Genomic DNA, 15,555 nt, shown 5'->3' with positions numbered 1-15,555 from the left:
GCAGCGCCGAGCACCGTGGCCGGGAAAGAAAGGTGGAAACGGGCGGGAGGGGATGAACAGGGGCTCCTCACCGGCCCCATGGCCCATAGGGAAAGCCCAGCCACCCCTCCTGGCTCCCAGAGCCCCACAGTGGGTGTGGGTGGGCTGAGGCCAGGCACAGCTCATTGCATGGGGTGAGCACAACAGGCTGCGGGTGGTGCCCAGAGCCGGCAGAGGGATGGGGCAGCCCGGGATGGGGCAGCACGTGGTCCCCGGGTGCCTCACGGCGAGGGAGGAGGCGGCACAGCGCTGTCTCTACCATTTATTCGTTGTTAGGCTATTTGGTACATGGGGTGCACATGGCGAACACAACACAGGCGCCCCAAGGGCGGCAGCGACCGGGACTGCGAAGCTACGGCAGGGCAGGGGCACCCCCAGGCCTCCCCTCCTGCCACCCCACGCGGCCGGGCCTCCCTTCCCCGGGCCTGGCCGGAGCCCCCCGCCAAAGGGGCACCCGGGGGGCTCCCTTCGGGAGCTGGGTGACCCGAGCCCCCCCACTTCATCTGCGGACGCGGCGGCGTGGGGCTGGCCCGCGGGGCGTGCTCCCCTTCCCCTCCCCGCGTGGCGGCTCCCCTGGGTGGCTGGGGTGGAAGCAGGGTGTGAGCAGTGGCGGGGAGGGGGCCGGGGTGGGAGCCGGGGCCGGTGGGGTGCCCGGCCGGGGCTCAGTAGGCGTGGTTGGCCACGTAGAGGGACTGCCCGGCGGCCCCCGAGTCGTCCCCGCTGCCCTCGTACTTGCCCAGCGCCGCCAGCCCGTTCACCTGCAGGGAAGGGAAACGTCAGTGGCCCCCGTGGGGTACGGCCCTCAGGGTCCCCCGGTCCCTGGGGACGTGGCCTTCGGGGTCCCCCAGCCCACGGGGACGTGGCCCTCTGTGTGCCCCATCCCACAGGGACACGGTCCTTGGTGTCCCCGTGCCCTCGTAACACAGCCCTTGGCATCCCCCTCCCATGGGGACAGAGCCCTCGGCGTCCCCCATCACCCACAGCCCTCGTTGTCCCCCGTCACCCCACGGGACGTGGCTTTTGCCATCTCTTCCCACAGGGACAGAGCCCTCGATGTCCCACGTCACCCTAGGGGACACGGCCCATGCCGCAGGCACCTGGCCCTTGGCATCCCCCATTGCTCTCTGGGGACACGGTCCTCACTGGCCCCCATCCCACAGGGAGACAGTCCTGTGTGTCCCCCCATGGGGACCACGGCCTTTGGCATCCCGTCCTGTGGGGCACAGCCCTTGGTACCTCCTGTCACCCCATGGGACATCACCCTCAGCGTCCCCATCCCAAGGGGCACGGTCATTGGCGTACCCCCTCCCACGGGGACACAGCCCTTGGTGTCACCGTCGCCCCATTGGGACGCAGCCCTCAGTGCCCCCCTCCTGCGGGGGCCATCCCCATCACCTCTGCGCGCTTGACGAACTCCTCGGTGGCGGCGGTGGCGTTGTCCCGCTGCCCGCGCCAGGCGCTGAGCGCCGATGCCTGCAGCGCCCGCCCGTAGGAGAAGGTGAGGGCCCATGGCCGCACCAGCGGGCACGTGTTGATGGCGTTGAGGTTGATGGAAGCCTCCTCCTCGCTCTGACCCCCGGATAGGAAGGTGACACCTGCAGAGAATGGGGTTATGGCACCAGGGCGGGCGCAGGGCATCCCCCTCCTGGTCCCCGCCACGTCCTGGTGCCGGTACCTGGCACGGCCGGGGGCACGGTGCGGCGTAGGGCGGTGACAGTGGCCATGGCGATCTCCTCAGGGCTGTACTTGGTGGGGCAGGAGTGCCCGGGGGTCACCATGTTGGGTTTCAGTAGGGTCCCCTCCAGGTAGACGTGGTGGTCGCTCAGTGCCTTGTAGACAGCTGCCAGCACCTGGGGAGGACAGGCAGCGTGGAGTCCCCCAGCACGGCACGGCACAGCGTGGCACGGTGCCCACCCTGCTGCCCGCTCCACTGCTCACCTTCTCCGTCACGTACTGGCACCGCTTGAGGTCGTGGTCACCATCGGGCAGGATCTCCGGCTCCACGATGGGCACGATGCCGTTCTGCAAACACCACGCAGATGCCGTTACGGGGACATCCCTGGGCATCGCCCTGGCCCCATGGCAATGTGGGTCAATGCCTGGACCTGGGGGGCGATGCTCAACCCCGAGGTTCAATGTCCACCCTTGCCAGTGATGCCCGTCCCAGTGGGGTGATGCCCAGCCCCATGGGGTGATGCCCAACCTAGGAAGGTCAATTCTTGGCCCCACAGAGCAACGTCCATGTTTGTGGGCTATGCCCAGCCCCATGCAGCAGCGCCTGGCCCCACGGTTGATGCTCACCCCACGGGGCAATGCCTGGTCCTGGGGGTCAATACCCATTCACGTGAGGTGTTACCCAGCCCATGGGTCGATGTGCGGCCCCATGGGGTGATACCCAGGCACGGGGGCAATGTTGAGCCCCATGGATCTGCGCCCATCCCTGTGGGGCAATACCTGTCCCCTTAAGTCAACAGCCACCCTATGGGCCAATGCCCATCCCGTGCGGCGATGCCTGGCCGCAGACACATACCTGCTGGCAGATGCTGGCGTAGCGGGCCAGGACGTTGGCGTTCTCCATGATGGCGAGCGCGGAGGGGGTGTTGTCACTGATTTTCAGCACGCAGCGCCACTTGGCGAAGTCGGCCCCATCCTTCTTGTACTGGGCACAGCGCTCCGACAGCCCGTCCAGACCTACCAGGCAGCGCGTCAGCCCCGCAGCCCCAAACCCCGTGGCCCCTTCCCCCCCTACCCGCTCCACCTACCCTGCGTGGTGGTCTCGCCATCTGTCCCGGCCAGCGGCACGACGCCCTTGTCCACCTGCGGAGAGAAGGGGAAGGTGGCGCTGAGCCCCACCAGCACCCTCCAAGCACCTTCAGCACCCCACAAACCCACCGGACACCCCCCCACAACCTTGATGCCCACAACGATGCCCTTGTCCTTGATCATCTGGACGAAGGGGGTGCCGTCGTCAGCCTTCTGGTACATGGTCTCGTGGAAGAAGATGACGCCCCCGATGCATTTCTTCACCCGGCTGTCGGCGCTGAAGAGGATCTGGCGGTACAGCCGGCGGTTCTCCTCCGTGTTCTCCACCCCAATCTGGTTGAGGCGCTTCGCCATGCTCCCTGCGGGCACCCAGCACCCTCGTCAGCCTCGGGCGTGGAGTAAAAGGGTGGCGGGACAGATCCCCCCCCACACTGACCTACGGACTCATCGGCGGCCAAGATGCCCTTGCCCGGGGCCACGATGCGCAGCGCGATGTCCGACAGCTCCTTCTTCTGCTCGGCCGTTAGCGCGGGGTATTGGTGCGTCATGGTGGTGGTGGCTGTGAGCGGACGGGGGCTGAGTCATGCGCCGGCGGGGCTGCCCCCCCATCTGCCACGCACCCCTATCCTGCGGGGACCGGGGACCCCCACGGGGCCGGGACCCCGGCCCTGCCGGTCAGCGGGGCGGGCGCGTTGCATAAGCAGGCAGCTGCCCTCACCCCGGGACGGGCAGGGCCTCGTGGAGGATGCCGGGGAGCTCCCAGCCATTTTGCTGCCTGCTCGCCCGCCCCCAGCCCAGCCATCTTGAGGGAGCGCAGCTTCGCGGGGGGCCGGGGCAGGGAACGGGGGGGGGGGGGGGGGGGGGGGGGGCCGAGGATGGAGATACCCCGGGGCCGGGGATACCCCGAGTGGGAGGTACGCGGAGGATGGCGATAGCCCGGGGATGGTGACACTGGGGGGATGGAAATACCCCGGGAATGGCGCTACTGGGCAGGGAGAGACCCCACGGGCGGCACAACCGGGGCTGGGGGTACCCGGGGGCTGGGGGTACCCGGGGGCTGCCGCCGCGGGGACGGGGCCGCCCCAGGGAGCCGGTGCTTCCCGCCGGGGCGGCGATTCCCCGGCCGGCACCGCCTGGGCTCGGGCTGCGCCAGCGCAGGGGGTGTCTCCGGGCCCCCCCTCCCCAGCACCCCCATGCCCGGGGCTCCCTCTGCCCCGGAGCCCCCCAGCCCTGCCCGGCCCCCGGCAGCGCCGCACGGAGACACCCCGGCACCTCGGCGGGGCTGCCGGCTCCCGGTCCCCCGGCTGCCCCCCCCCCCCCCGCCCCGCCCGGGGCTCCCGGCTCCCCCTTACCGTGCAGGGCGGGCGGCGGCGGGCGCGGACTGCGGGCTGCGCGCTCCGGCCCCGCGGTAAATGGGGCTGCGGTGCCGCAGAGCTACGTGACCGGCGGGGCGGCACCCGGCAGGACCGGCCCCCCGGCCCGCTCCGCCCCCCCCGCCGCCGCACGCACCCCCCCACCCCCCCACCCCCCCCGGCGACAAGCCCTGCCGCCGGTGGGGACCCCGGGGTGATAAGTCCGGGTTGGGGACCCCGCTGTGGCTCCCCTTTGCGACCCTCTGCTGCTGGTGGGGACCCCTCTGTGCCCCCCCCCGCCTCGGCCAGGGACCCGACTGAGTCACCCGCTGTCATGGGCAGGGACCCCCATGCCACCCAGGCACCCCACTGTGCCACCCCCCGGTGCTGCTGGAGACCCCTCTGTGCCACGGACCCTGCTGCGCCCTTCCTGGCTATGGGTAGGGGCTCCCCCTGCCACCCCCTTGCTACTGCTGGGGACCCCGCTGCGTCCCCCTGTTGCCACTGCCAGCTAGGGGCAGGGACCTTCCCCTCATCGCCTCTGGGCCAGGGACCCCCCTGTGCCACTCCCAGGCTGGGGACCCCACCGTGCCACCCCACCACTGCTGTGCCAGGGACCCCGGCCGCATCACCTCTGCTACCGGGGACCAAGCCCCAGCAGCACAGAGCCCTGGACCCCCGGGACAGGGTGGGGGTTTCCACAGGAGACCGGTCTCCCCCCAAAAAGCCGCCTGGAGCCGGTACAGGGACAATAGCGGTGTCCCCGCTCACCCCAGAGGGCCAGCTGCCAGGGCCGTGCTCTGCTGAATCCCCACCGTAAAAGGAGGGCTCAGCCGGCCCGCATGGCCCTAATCCAGGGAGGGGAGCGCATCTCCCCGCATCCCAGAGCCGGGCACAGCCTGGGGCACCCGCAGCCAGCCCCTCGTCTCGGGGGACCGTATCCGACCCCGGGGCCAGCAAGGTCACGGCTACAGCAGGAAGGGAGGCGATGCCAGGGAGCAGCAAGGACTGCTTCCCCGTCAGCCGCCCACGCGCCCGGTGATAGAGGCACGGCCGTAAACACCTCCATTTCCTGGGTGCGGGGGTAAATAAAGGTGCCAGCACCCGGCGTGTCACGGCACCCGCCCCGCACAGGGTGGCAGGGCTGTGGTGGAGGGCAGGGGAAGGTGATCCCTCCCCCAGGCAGGAGAAACAGGCCATTAACAAAAAAAAAAAAAAAAACCAAAAAAAAAACCAGAGCACTTGTTTGAACACTGCTATTTTGGGCCATGCTGGGGGGGATGGAGGATGGCCCCCATGGCAGCATCCTTGGGGTCGGGAATACCGGGAAGGGGATCCCGCAGGAGATGCCCTAGCAGGGAAGGAGGGAGGTGAGGCTGGAGCTGTGCTGGGAGCGGGGAGGGCCCCCGAGGGACCCCCCCACACACAGCAGCGGGAGCTAAGAGCTGGCAGAGCTCCCAGCAAGCCGCGCTGGGAGGGGAACCATCCCCACGCAACAGGCGTGTGGCCCACAGCCCCGTGCTGGGGACGCAGGATGCGGCCGCCTCCGATACCCTCCGCAGGAGGGGGGCACAGAGGGAATCTAGGGCAGGAGGAGGAGCGGGGGGCCGGGGAGGGAAGCTAGGTCAGCCCGGGCGCGCTGGCTGCTGCCGGGGCCGCAGGGTGGGAGCCTGGGGAACGCAGCGCCTTATTGAGAGCAAGCGCTGGCGGGGGGGGTGCATGACCCCCGCCAAGGAGGAGAGGCCGTGGGGTGGCAGGGAGCCATGGCCGCGGCCCCAGGAGGGGGACGGAGCAGACGCAGCCGGTACAGGCTGGATAAGTTGTCCCCACGCAGGGCACCAGAAGCTTCCTGCATCCATGCACCAGGCAGAGTGAAAGCCAACAAAACTTTATTCAATAAATAATTACAGCATTAAGAACAGGAAGGTTTCATGCTACGGGCTATAGCGGCTCGGCAGCTTCCTTGCTGCCGCTGGCCGGCTTCAGGCCCAAGTACCGCAGCAGGCTGTGGAGTTCCTGGCAGCCTACTGCCACATCAGGGACGGCCGACAGGACCTAGGGACAGCAGCAGCAGCATTAGTGACAGCATTTGGGATGATGAGGATTTATGTTGCTGCAGTCACAGCAAGGGTGAGAGCAATGAACCACAAACCTCACCTCTTTCATCTTCTCCTGCATCTCCTCGTGGGTCCTCAGCATTTTCTGGGCATGATGGAGCCTCAGCTCCAGCCCTCGGACCTGCGGTGGGAGATGCCTGTCAGGAGCCCACCCCAAATTGGGCAGGGACCGGCCCAGAAGGGAGAGGGGACTAGAGCCAGGGCAGCCCCTCGGGGCTCCTCGTACCTGCTCCAGGTACTTGTCGGAGAGCAGCAGATTCTCATCCTCTTTCTCCAGGAGCAGCAGCCGCAGTTTGTCCACCTGCAAAAAGAGCTCACTGTGAGGAAGAGCCATGGGGTGGGGGGCTCTCCCCTACCGTCCCGCTGGTCGCCTGCTCGAGGAGCGAGGTCTGGAGAGGTCCCCTGTCCCCAGAGGGGTGGTGACACGAGGAGCCCTGGGCCCTGGCAGCCCCCGGCCTCACCTCCTGCCGCAGCAGGACTCGCTCCTGGACGTAGGCAGCATCCACCTTGGGCTCCTGCCCCCGCATCTCCTCCCACAGCACCTTGGCCTCCGTCTCTGCGCGCTGAAGCGAGCGCTTCAGCTGAGAGACCTCTCCCTTCAGCCTCTACGGGGGGAAAGGAGATGCTGAGAGGGGTCCTGCGGCCAGCACTGCCCAGGCGCGCAGCTCGGCCGGGCCCCCATCACGCACCGTGACTTCCCCACTCTTGTCGATGAGTTGCAGCATCTTCTTTTCCTGCTGTTTCACCACGTCCTGCAGCTCCTTCTCGTTCTGCAGCGGGGGGAGAAGTGGTGTCAGGCAGCGCCCAGCCCCAGCACCCCAGGGGGGAGCAGGTTCTCATGTTCAAGAAGGTCAGACGAGCCAGGAGCACCCATGGGGCATCGCTGGAGCCGGTCACCCAGATTTCTCCGTGTCCTAGATCAGCGCCCGTCCCAGTTCGGCTCTGCCCTGGGGTGAGCGCTGGCCCACTTCTGGCACATGAGCTCACCTCTAGCTTGCCCCTCAGCGCCTTGTTCAGCTTGACGATGGTGGCAGCCTGGGCGTCCGTCTTCTCCTGGCTCTCGGCCATCACTGTCTCCAGCCGGAGCTGCAGGTCAGAGCTGGGAGAGGACAGTGGGGCTGAGCGGGTGGGGATCGCAGCTGAGCGCTGTGTCAGGTACCAAACCCCGTCCTGGGCATCCCACCAGCCCCGTGGTGGGAGAGGCCAACCCGCCAGCCCGGCCAGCTGGAAGAAGCCCTTCTAGCCATGGCAGGAGAGGTCTAATCCGGAGCCGGGGCGATAGGCAGACCCCAGACAGACTGCCTGCAGGAGACACCGTGCCTGGGAGAGCAGTGCCCATGCCTGGCCCTCAACGCCATCCCCTGCTGAACTCACATCTCTGTCTGCAGCGCCTTGAACTCGCTCTGCTCCAGCTCCTGGATGCGGGAGCTCAGCATGGCGAGGTCGGAGACCACGGCTCTCAGCCCCTTCACGCTCTCCAGCAGGCCGTCCTCGGGCTCTGCGGACAGGTCAGAGGCTTGTGAGCAGCACAGAGGGAACGTCAGCCCCAGGGGACGCAGAGCCAAGCAGGAAGGCATGCCCGCTCGTCCCCCCGTGCAGGCAGCCCTGCAGCTTCGGAGCAGGGTCCAGGGCAGGGTGACAGCCCCAGTACCTGTTGGCTTTGGTGTAGAGGCAGGTTTGTCCTTGGTAAACGTGCCGCCACCTCCGGCTGCTTCATCGGCATCTGGGGAAGGAGAGGGCAGAGGCGCTGTGCCCAGCCCTGCGTGCTGCAGGGAGCACGGCCAGAGCTCACCCACGCACCCGACCACCCCAGCGAGCTCAGAGAAGACCCCGGCCGCTTGCAGGAGCTGTGACCCAACCAACAGATGCCACAAGGGAACAACCGAGGGATCCACAGGGAAAGGCACAGGGATGGCACCGGGATCTCCTCCTCGCTCAGCACCAGTGCACATCCCCAGCACAGGGGGGAGCGATCCCCCATACAGGGACACCCCCCCCCCCCCCCCCAGCACCCAGACAGAGGGTGCCAGCTCACCTTTCCCTGACACCGCTTTCAGGACGCTGCCCACGAAGGAGCTCCCGGCGTGGTACGGGGTGCGGCATGCCGGCGTGCGGCAGGCGGGGGTCCAGGCACGGCGGGGTGTCTGCCAGCCTGGGGTCCGCGGAGCCGGGGTCCAGGATCTGCTTCTCGATGGGGCGTCATCCTTCGGAGAGGAGGGAGAGCACAGCGCTGGAGAGCGGCTTGTGACGGCTCTGTGCTGCCCCGGAGAGCGGGGGGGTCTCGAAGCCACGCCATGGGGGTCTGACCCCCGCCAGGCCACCCCCTCGTCCTCGTCCCCAGGGCAGGGCTCCTACCTCCTCTTGCAGAGCAGCCCTGAGGCAATCGGCGAGCTCCTGCAGCCGCATCTTGCTCTCAGCGATGTCTGCGGAGCACCAGGAGACTTTGTCCCTCTTGAGCTGCAAGTCGAGGAGCTCGGCCTTGGTGCTCTCCAGCTCCTTGCCGAGGGCAGCCTGCTCTTCCCTGCAGGATGGCATCAGCCTCAGCGGGAGCAGCGTTCCCCCTCTTCAGCGTGGGACGGGGACGTTTCCCACGCCTGCCTCCCACCATGACCCAGGGGGGTGCAAACCCCACAGATTTAGGCAGCTTCCCCCAAGATGGGGTCCGCTGGGCTTCCCCACAGCATCTTCCACCCGCCTGGACAGCCACGCTTGGCTGGGGCAGCAGTGACTGGAGCAGCGTCCCCCTGTGTGTCCCCCCCACCCCCCCCAGGCTGGATTTCCCAAAAATAGAGGGGTTCAAGCGGAGGTGGTGAGCGGGGTCGGTACCGCAGGCGCTGGTGGGAGTCCATCAGCTCCTCGTACTGCGTGCTGTGCTGCTGCAGGGCGGCCAGCGAGGACTTCAGCCTGGCCTCCACCTCCAGCAGCTGCGTGCGGGACATGCGGTTCTCCTGGTCGAGGAACTGCAAGAGGGTGGGAGGACGCAGCCGTGAGCACCTGGCCAGAGACCCGAGGGGGCCCATTGGGACCCCCAGCACGGTCCCTCCCACGCCTCAGGGTGCTGTTTCCAATTAGGGGCAGCTTTACCCCAGCAAACCAACCCCTGGAGACCAGCAGTTTACTGGGGACATAGGACGGGCTGGGGGACGGCACCACGCCCGCAGCCGGGGGAATTATCCGGGAGAGCTGTCCTCCCCCCCCTTCCCTGGGAATTGCCGCTGGGCAGGACGGAGATCGGTGCTACGTGCGGGATGTCAACTGCCCCCGCCGCGCTCACCCCTCCGGCGGGAGGGCTAATCCCGCTCCTGGCCCGCCGCCAGCGTTCCCTCGAGGCCGTGACGGGGGCCGGCAGCGCGTGACAGCGCGCGCAGGGTCAGGCGGCTCCTACCTCCCGGCACTCGGTGGCTTCCCGCAGCTCCTGGCACAGGCCATTGCACTCCCGCTGCAGGCTGTCCCGCTCCCGCGCCAGCCTGCGGGGAGAGGAGGGGGTCAGGGGGTGCCGCGTTTTGGGGGCGAGGGGTGGCAGGAGGTGGCTACGCGGGGGGGGGGGGGGGCCCCAATGCCCTGCCCCAGGGCTCAGACCCACCAGGCCATCTCCTCCCACTGCTTCTCGTTCTCCTGCTGCAGCGCATCCCGCTCCTGCTCCAGGTTGGCCAGATTCGTCATCAGGGAGCTCACGTCTGCGAGGGGCAGAGCCGTCAGCGGGGCGGAGGGACGGAGGCGGCTCCAGCCCCCCACGTCACCCACCCCTACCTGCGCTGAGCCGCGAGTTGGCCACCGTCAGCTGCTCCAGCTGAGCCACCGCGTCCCGCAGGGCCACCGAGGTCTCCTCCAGCTGGCCGGATGCCTGCGGGGACATGGTGCCCTCTGGGCTTGCTTTGGGCTGCTCTTCCCCACGGGGTGTTCCCACACCAGGGGTGCCCCAAGTCCTCCCGTGCCTGGGGGGCAGCCGAGCTGCCGGGGAACCACCCAGACACCCCCAGGCATTGCTCAGCACTAGGCAACCCCCTACCTCTTCCTTGGCTTGAAGAGCTTCGTCCGCTCGCTGCCTCGTGGCATCCCGCTCCTCCAGGCAGCTCCGCAGCTTGCCGGGCACGCTCTCCAGCACGGCCCGGCACCGGGACACCAGAGCCCTCGCCTGCTCCCGCTGCAAGAGGAGACGGCGCCGGGCAGAGCCGAGCGCGGCACAGCCACGCTGGCTGGTGGCTCTGCCTGGCTGCGTGACCGGGGATGGGTCTGGCAGCCGGGCTGCCCGTGGTACCCAGGGCACAAAGCGCTCCGAGACAGAGCGAAGCGGCACCAGCCTGGACTACGCTGGCAGGGGGGCGAGGGGCTGAGCCTGCCGCCGGCCCCCACCGGGACAGCCCTCACCTCCGCATCCAGGGCTCTCCTTTCCTCCTCCAGATTTTCAAAGGTGACGTCTATGAATTCCCGGAAAGGCTGAGTCTCAGCAGCCAGGGATGCCTGCGGGGCAGGAGAGACGGGTCAGCACTGCCATGGTGGAAGAGCCATATTCAGTGGCCATGGAGGGAGGCGAGCACCGGCCCCAAGGCCGGATCCGCGGCAGCTTCGCAGCAGTGGTGTCAAGAAACCTCTGATGGACCCAAGCCCATCGCAGACCATTGCTCAGAGCATCGCCCAAGCCCAGGATGTGGGGATGCCCTTCCAGCCCCCCCCGGGACCCGGGGAGGGGGAGGCAGGCGGAGGTGCCCACCCGCTTGGTACCTGCTGGTCGATGGCCTCCACCAGCAGCGTGCCCAGCTCTCGCTGGGAGGCCAGGCTCTGGTCGCGGGCGCCAATCCGGGTGCTGGCGTGGGCGCGGAAGGCCTCCAGGAAGCGATCACCCTGCCGAGGGACGGACGCTGCTCCGGGCACGGCGTCGCACGAGGGGCAGCTCCCAGGAGCCGTCCCCGCACGCTGCTGCAGCCCAGGGCTCCTGCTCCCAGCAGGACACAGCCCGAGCCAAAAACCCACCCCGAGAGCTCCAGCTGCCCCAGGCAGCCACAGCCCTTCTGGCCTTCCAGGGCCACATCAGGATCTTCCCCCTGGATGCCAGAGAGACCTTCCCTCTCCGCAGAGACGGGCAGAGAGGCAGGATGCCCCATCAAAGGCACGGGGACGGCAGAGCCTGCCCTCGTCCCCCCACCAGCTGCCCCCCTACCTCCTCCCTGGCTCGGAGGGCTTCATCCGCTCGCTGCCTCATGGCATCTCGCTCCTCCAGGCAGCTCCGCAGCTTGCCGGGCACACTCTCCAGCACGGCCCGGCACCGGGACACCAAGGCCCTCGCCTGCTCTTGCTGCGAGGGGAGATGGCACCAGGTATAGCCGACGGCTGCCGTGTGTGCTGGCCGCACCGGCGTCTCCCAAAACCTGGGGGAAAGGGTGCCCAGCCCCGCTGCACAAGGGCTCACCTCCTGGTTGAGGGCTCCCTGCTCATCCTGCAAGCTCTGAAACGCAGCATCCACGAGGCCCCGAAACAGGAGGCACTGCCTGCTCCAGCCGCTCTGGGGAAGGGACAAGGGGCACCGGTGCTCAGGCAGCGCTCCCGGGGCCGGCACAGGCAGCGCCGGGTACAGGCGTGCCCTGCCGGGCTGAGACCCGGCGCGCTCATCGCACGCCAGCCAGCTGAGACGCACCGTCCCCGCGGTGGTTAGCTCCAGCTCCCGCTGCAGGTCCCGTTCCGCTCCCCGCTGCCGCTGCAGAGCCTCCGTTTTCCTCCGCAGCTCAAGGTAGAGGTTGCGGTAGATCTCCTCCTCCTAAGGGCATCCCGGCAGAGCGGAGGGGGCTTCGCACCAGCCCCGCTCCACCCTGGGGTCCAGCGAGAACCATTTGGCTGTGACACCTCCCATCCCCCCCCCCCGTCCCCATGCGTGCCAGGGATGTTTTCACATCACAAAGTATTCAAATCCAGCAAACTCAGCAGGTCGAGCCAGGCATGACAACACGGCTGGAGCAGCGCCGGGCGCGTGATGCCGTGCGCCGTGACGTGCCGCAGCAGCCCCGCTTTACTTCCGCTCTGCCAGGCTGCGGTCCAGCCGGGGCCGCCGTCCCGCCGGTGGCACGTGGGCACCGTCACGACACCGATGCCACAAAAAATGGGGTGGCATCGCCCCGGCGAGGGCTCTTACCCCTTCGGGGCGGGTGATGTCCGTCTGCGTGAGCACGTCCCTCTGCTCGGCCGGCCCCACGCTGGGCAGCGGCCGCTGGCTCTCCTGCCAGTCGCGCAGCTGGAGCGAGAGGGCTTCGATGATGATGAGGGTGCTCTCCAGCCGCCCCTCCAGCTCTGCCCGTGGCAGGGACTTCAGCTGCTCCCGGGGACAGCTGGGGACAGAGAGGGGGCTTGGAGCAGGGACAGCCCGTGGGTGCCACGGTCCCGTCCGGGGCGGGGATGTCCCCACACTTACTGCCAGAGCAGGGAGTCCGTTTCGGCAGCGCTGTCCTTGGCGCAGGGGAGGCCGCCCATGGACGTGTTTGTGCTCCTCTCCCGCAGGTCCCGGGGGGTCATGAAGGTGCCGGCGACCGCGGTGGGCACGGGGGTGACGCTGGTGCCGGCGACCGCGGTGGGCACGGGGGTGACGCTGGTGCCGGCGACCGCGGTGGGCACGGGGGTGACGCTGGTGCCGGCATCCCGCCGTGGCGCGGGCAGGGGCAGGCTGTGCCGCAGGGACTCCAGCAGGGATGAGGTGTTGAGGCTCTTCTCCAGCCACGCCAGCGGCAACACCCAGGACACGGCACCCGGGGCCGCCTCGGGCGAGGGGATGGGGGTGGCTGTTGCCTCCAACCCAGCATGCTCCGATCTACCTGCCTCGGTGGGAGGGGGTCTGGGGGGGCCTTGCTCTGGAGGGGCCGGGGACTCTGTCCCCTCAGGGGTGTCTTGGCAAGGCGAGGGACCCACACTCCCATCTCCAGCCAGGGGCTCGGGGGACACGGGGCTGCAGGAGAGGTCAGCGGGTGCCGCTCGCCAGCCGTGGAAGGGAGCTTCCTGCGGGGTGGAGCTGGTGCCAGGGGACCCTGGGGTGCAGGAGGCCAGGCTGGCGCTGCCAGGGGGCTCGGGGGTGCAGGGGGCCAGAGCGGTGCTGCCCAAGGAGTTTGGAGTGCAAGGCACTGAGCTGATGATGCCAGGGGGGCCGGGGGTACAGGGCACTGGGGTGGTGCTGCCACAGGGCTCCGGGGTACACAACCCCGGAACAGGGCTGCACAGGGGGGCCAGCACGGTGCTGCCGGGGGGCTCCTGGGTGCACAGCCCTGGGATGGGGCTACATGGGGGGGCTGGCACGGTGCTGCCGGGGGACTCTGGGGTGCACAGCCCTGGGACTGGGCTGCACAGGAGAGCTGGCACGGTGCTGCCTGGGGGCTCCGGGGTGCACGGCCCTGGGATGGAGCTACATGGGGGGGCTGGCACGGTGCTGCTGGGGGGCTCCTGGGTGCACGGCCCTGGGATGGAGCTAAATGGGGGGGCTGGCACGGTGCTGCTGGGGGGCTCCTGGGTGCACGGCCCTGGGACTGGGCTGCACAGGGGGGCCGGCACAGGGCTGCTGGGGGGCTCTGGAGTGCAGGGCCCTGGGATGGGGCTGCACAGGGGGCCTGGCACGGTGCTGCTGGGGGGCTCCTGGGTGCACGGCCCTGGGACTGGGCTACACAGCGGGGCCGGCACAGGGCTGCTGGGGGGCTCTGGGGTGCAGGGCCCTGGGATGGGGCTGCACAGGGGGGCTGGCACAGTGCTGCCAGGAGGCTCTGGGGTGCTGGGCCCCAGTACGGGGCTGCACAGAGGGGCTGGCACGGTGCTGCCAAGGGTCTCCAGGATGCAGGGTCCTGGGATGGGGCTGCTGGGGGGCTCAGGGGTGCAGGGCCCTGGAGTGGAACTGCCAGGGGGTTCCAGGCTGGTGCTGCTGGGGGGCTCTGGGGCACCGGGTACCAGGGTGGGACTCCTGGGGAGTTTGGGGGCACCAAGCTTCAGGCTGGAACTCCTGGGGGTCTCCAAGGTGCTGGGCCCCACTGCGGGAGTCCCAGGGGGCTCTGGGATGGTGCTGCTGGGGGGCCCCGGGGTGCAAGGCACAAGGGTGCTGCTGCTGGGGGGGAGCAGGATAGCACTTCTGCGGGGTCCTGGGGTGCAGGGCACTGGGGCGATGCCGCTGGGGGGCCCCCGGGTGCAGGACACGGGGGTGGCACAGTCATAGTCCTACAGGACATTTGAGGGGGTGAGGGAGGGTCAGGGCTGCCCTGCCCTTCCCCCCAGCACCCCATAGCCGTTTCCCCCAGTCTCCCCATTTCCCCCACCCCAGTAGATATACCTGTGTCCCCCCCCACTGCCCCGGTACCCCATCCCTTCCGGTACACCCCAGCAGCCCTTCCTGTTACCCCCCCCCCCCCCCGCAGTCGCCCCCTTCCCCGCTCCCCCCCCCCCCCCATCCCGCACCGACCTTGAGCCGCAGGCGGCGGAGCAGCGGGGTGAGGCTGGTGCGCTCGGCGCCCGCCTGCAGCCGCAGCTCCTGCAGAGGGGCACGCCGGGGCCGCTGCTGCGCCTGGGGCGGGGGGAGCACCGGGGGTCACCGGCGGCACCACCGGCAGCGCTCCCCCCCTCGCACACATACCGGGAGCGCTCCGGCCCGCACCAGACCCACCACCTCCCAGCCACCTCCGGGCAACCCCGCACGGTCTAGGCCGCCCCGCCGGGACCCCACCCCCACCCCCGGGGCCCTCTCCGCCGCCCCACCGGGACGCCCAAACCGGTGCCCCCCCCCCCCCGCCTGTCCCGTGCCGAGCCCCCGGGCCGCACTCACGGCAGGGGTCTGGGCGGCCCGCATGGCCCCGGTCTCGGCCCCTGTCCCGGTCCCGGTCCGGTCCCGCCGCTCCCCGCGCGCTGCCGCCGCCGCCCGTTTGAAAACCACGCGCCGCTCTGATTGGCTGCTCCGCGCACGCGTCACTCCACCGGGAAAGCTGTTAGGGGCGGGGCTATGCCGGGTGGTGGGCGTGGCGTGGGCGAGGCCCCGCCCCCGCGGCAGAGGCGCTGTGCAGCGCCGAGCACGGAGCGCAGCGGGAGCGCGCAGCCCGGGGCGGGGGGGGGGGGGAACGGGGACGGGAACGGGGACGGGGACGGGGACGGGGACGGGGACGGGGACGGGGACGGGCCCAGCTCCCTCCGGGGCCTCCCCAGCGCCTGTCCCGGGGGAACCAGCCCTGCCCGGCCCCCCAGACCTGCCCCAGGGAGCGCACCCCCCCGGGGGTCCCGCAGGAGGCAGGGCAGCACCGGCAGCAGTGCCCGCGGCTCTCGGGTTTATTGCTCCCGCG

At 69.6% G+C, this 15,555-nt stretch overlaps 2 protein-coding genes across 3 annotated transcripts; both read right to left on the bottom strand.

Moving 5' to 3' along the window:
• Positions 1–288: 288 nt before the first annotated feature.
• On the bottom strand, positions 289–4,287 carry ALDOC (aldolase, fructose-bisphosphate C). 2 transcript variants are annotated; one of them, XM_075517857.1, is made up of 9 exons: positions 4,155–4,287; positions 3,239–3,361; positions 2,950–3,161; positions 2,802–2,856; positions 2,570–2,730; positions 1,978–2,061; positions 1,715–1,889; positions 1,435–1,634; positions 289–797 (listed from the first exon to the last, which is right to left on the bottom strand). In XM_075517857.1, the coding sequence occupies exons 2-9, from the start codon at positions 3,348–3,350 to the stop codon at positions 702–704; spliced, it is 1,095 nt and encodes a 364-aa protein (XP_075373972.1). In that variant the 5' UTR covers positions 3,351–3,361; positions 4,155–4,287; the 3' UTR covers positions 289–701. The 2 variants fall into 2 exon arrangements, with proteins under 2 accessions (XP_075373972.1, XP_075373973.1); XM_075517858.1 differs by lacking the exon at positions 4,155–4,287 and having other exon boundaries at positions 3,239–3,378.
• Positions 4,288–6,026: 1,739 nt separating this feature from the next.
• On the bottom strand, positions 6,027–15,160 carry SPAG5 (sperm associated antigen 5). Its single transcript, XM_075517927.1, has 24 exons — positions 15,048–15,160; positions 14,688–14,789; positions 12,672–14,446; positions 12,396–12,588; positions 11,904–12,023; positions 11,679–11,771; positions 11,430–11,564; positions 10,994–11,113; positions 10,640–10,732; positions 10,281–10,415; positions 10,022–10,115; positions 9,855–9,948; positions 9,657–9,738; positions 9,098–9,231; positions 8,627–8,792; positions 8,307–8,475; positions 7,923–7,994; positions 7,646–7,769; positions 7,259–7,370; positions 6,961–7,041; positions 6,733–6,876; positions 6,498–6,572; positions 6,312–6,392; positions 6,027–6,209 (listed from the first exon to the last, which is right to left on the bottom strand). The coding sequence occupies exons 1-24, from the start codon at positions 15,069–15,071 to the stop codon at positions 6,096–6,098; spliced, it is 4,332 nt and encodes a 1,443-aa protein (XP_075374042.1). The 5' UTR covers positions 15,072–15,160; the 3' UTR covers positions 6,027–6,095.
• Between the last annotated feature and the right edge of the window lie 395 nt (positions 15,161–15,555).

This window comes from Mycteria americana, chromosome 15, assembly GCF_035582795.1.
Source record: "Mycteria americana isolate JAX WOST 10 ecotype Jacksonville Zoo and Gardens chromosome 15, USCA_MyAme_1.0, whole genome shotgun sequence".
In the NCBI taxonomy this organism is placed as follows: Eukaryota; Metazoa; Chordata; class Aves; order Ciconiiformes; family Ciconiidae; genus Mycteria; species Mycteria americana.
This window is presented reverse-complemented; position numbering and strand designations above follow the sequence as displayed.

Bases quoted from the DNA above. Each gene is read 5' to 3' on its own strand.
- ALDOC (XM_075517857.1), bottom strand. From the start codon at position 3,350: ATGACGCACCAATACCCCGCGCTAACGGCCGAGCAGAAGAAGGAGCTG. The intron at 2,857-2,949 runs GTTGTGGGGGGG...TTCTCTCCGCAG, and splicing joins GCATCGTTGTGGGCATCAAG to GTGGACAAGGGCGTCGTGCC. The intron at 2,062-2,569 runs GTATGTGTCTGC...TGGTGTTTGCAG, and splicing joins ACGCCAGCATCTGCCAGCAG to AACGGCATCGTGCCCATCGT.
- SPAG5 (XM_075517927.1), bottom strand. From the start codon at position 15,071: ATGCGGGCCGCCCAGACCCCTGCC. The intron at 10,116-10,280 runs GTAGGGGGTTGC...ATGTCCCCGCAG, and splicing joins CTCTTCAAGCCAAGGAAGAG to GCATCCGGCCAGCTGGAGGA. The intron at 9,232-9,656 runs GTAGGAGCCGCC...ACCCTCTTGCAG, and splicing joins AAGCCACCGAGTGCCGGGAG to TTCCTCGACCAGGAGAACCG.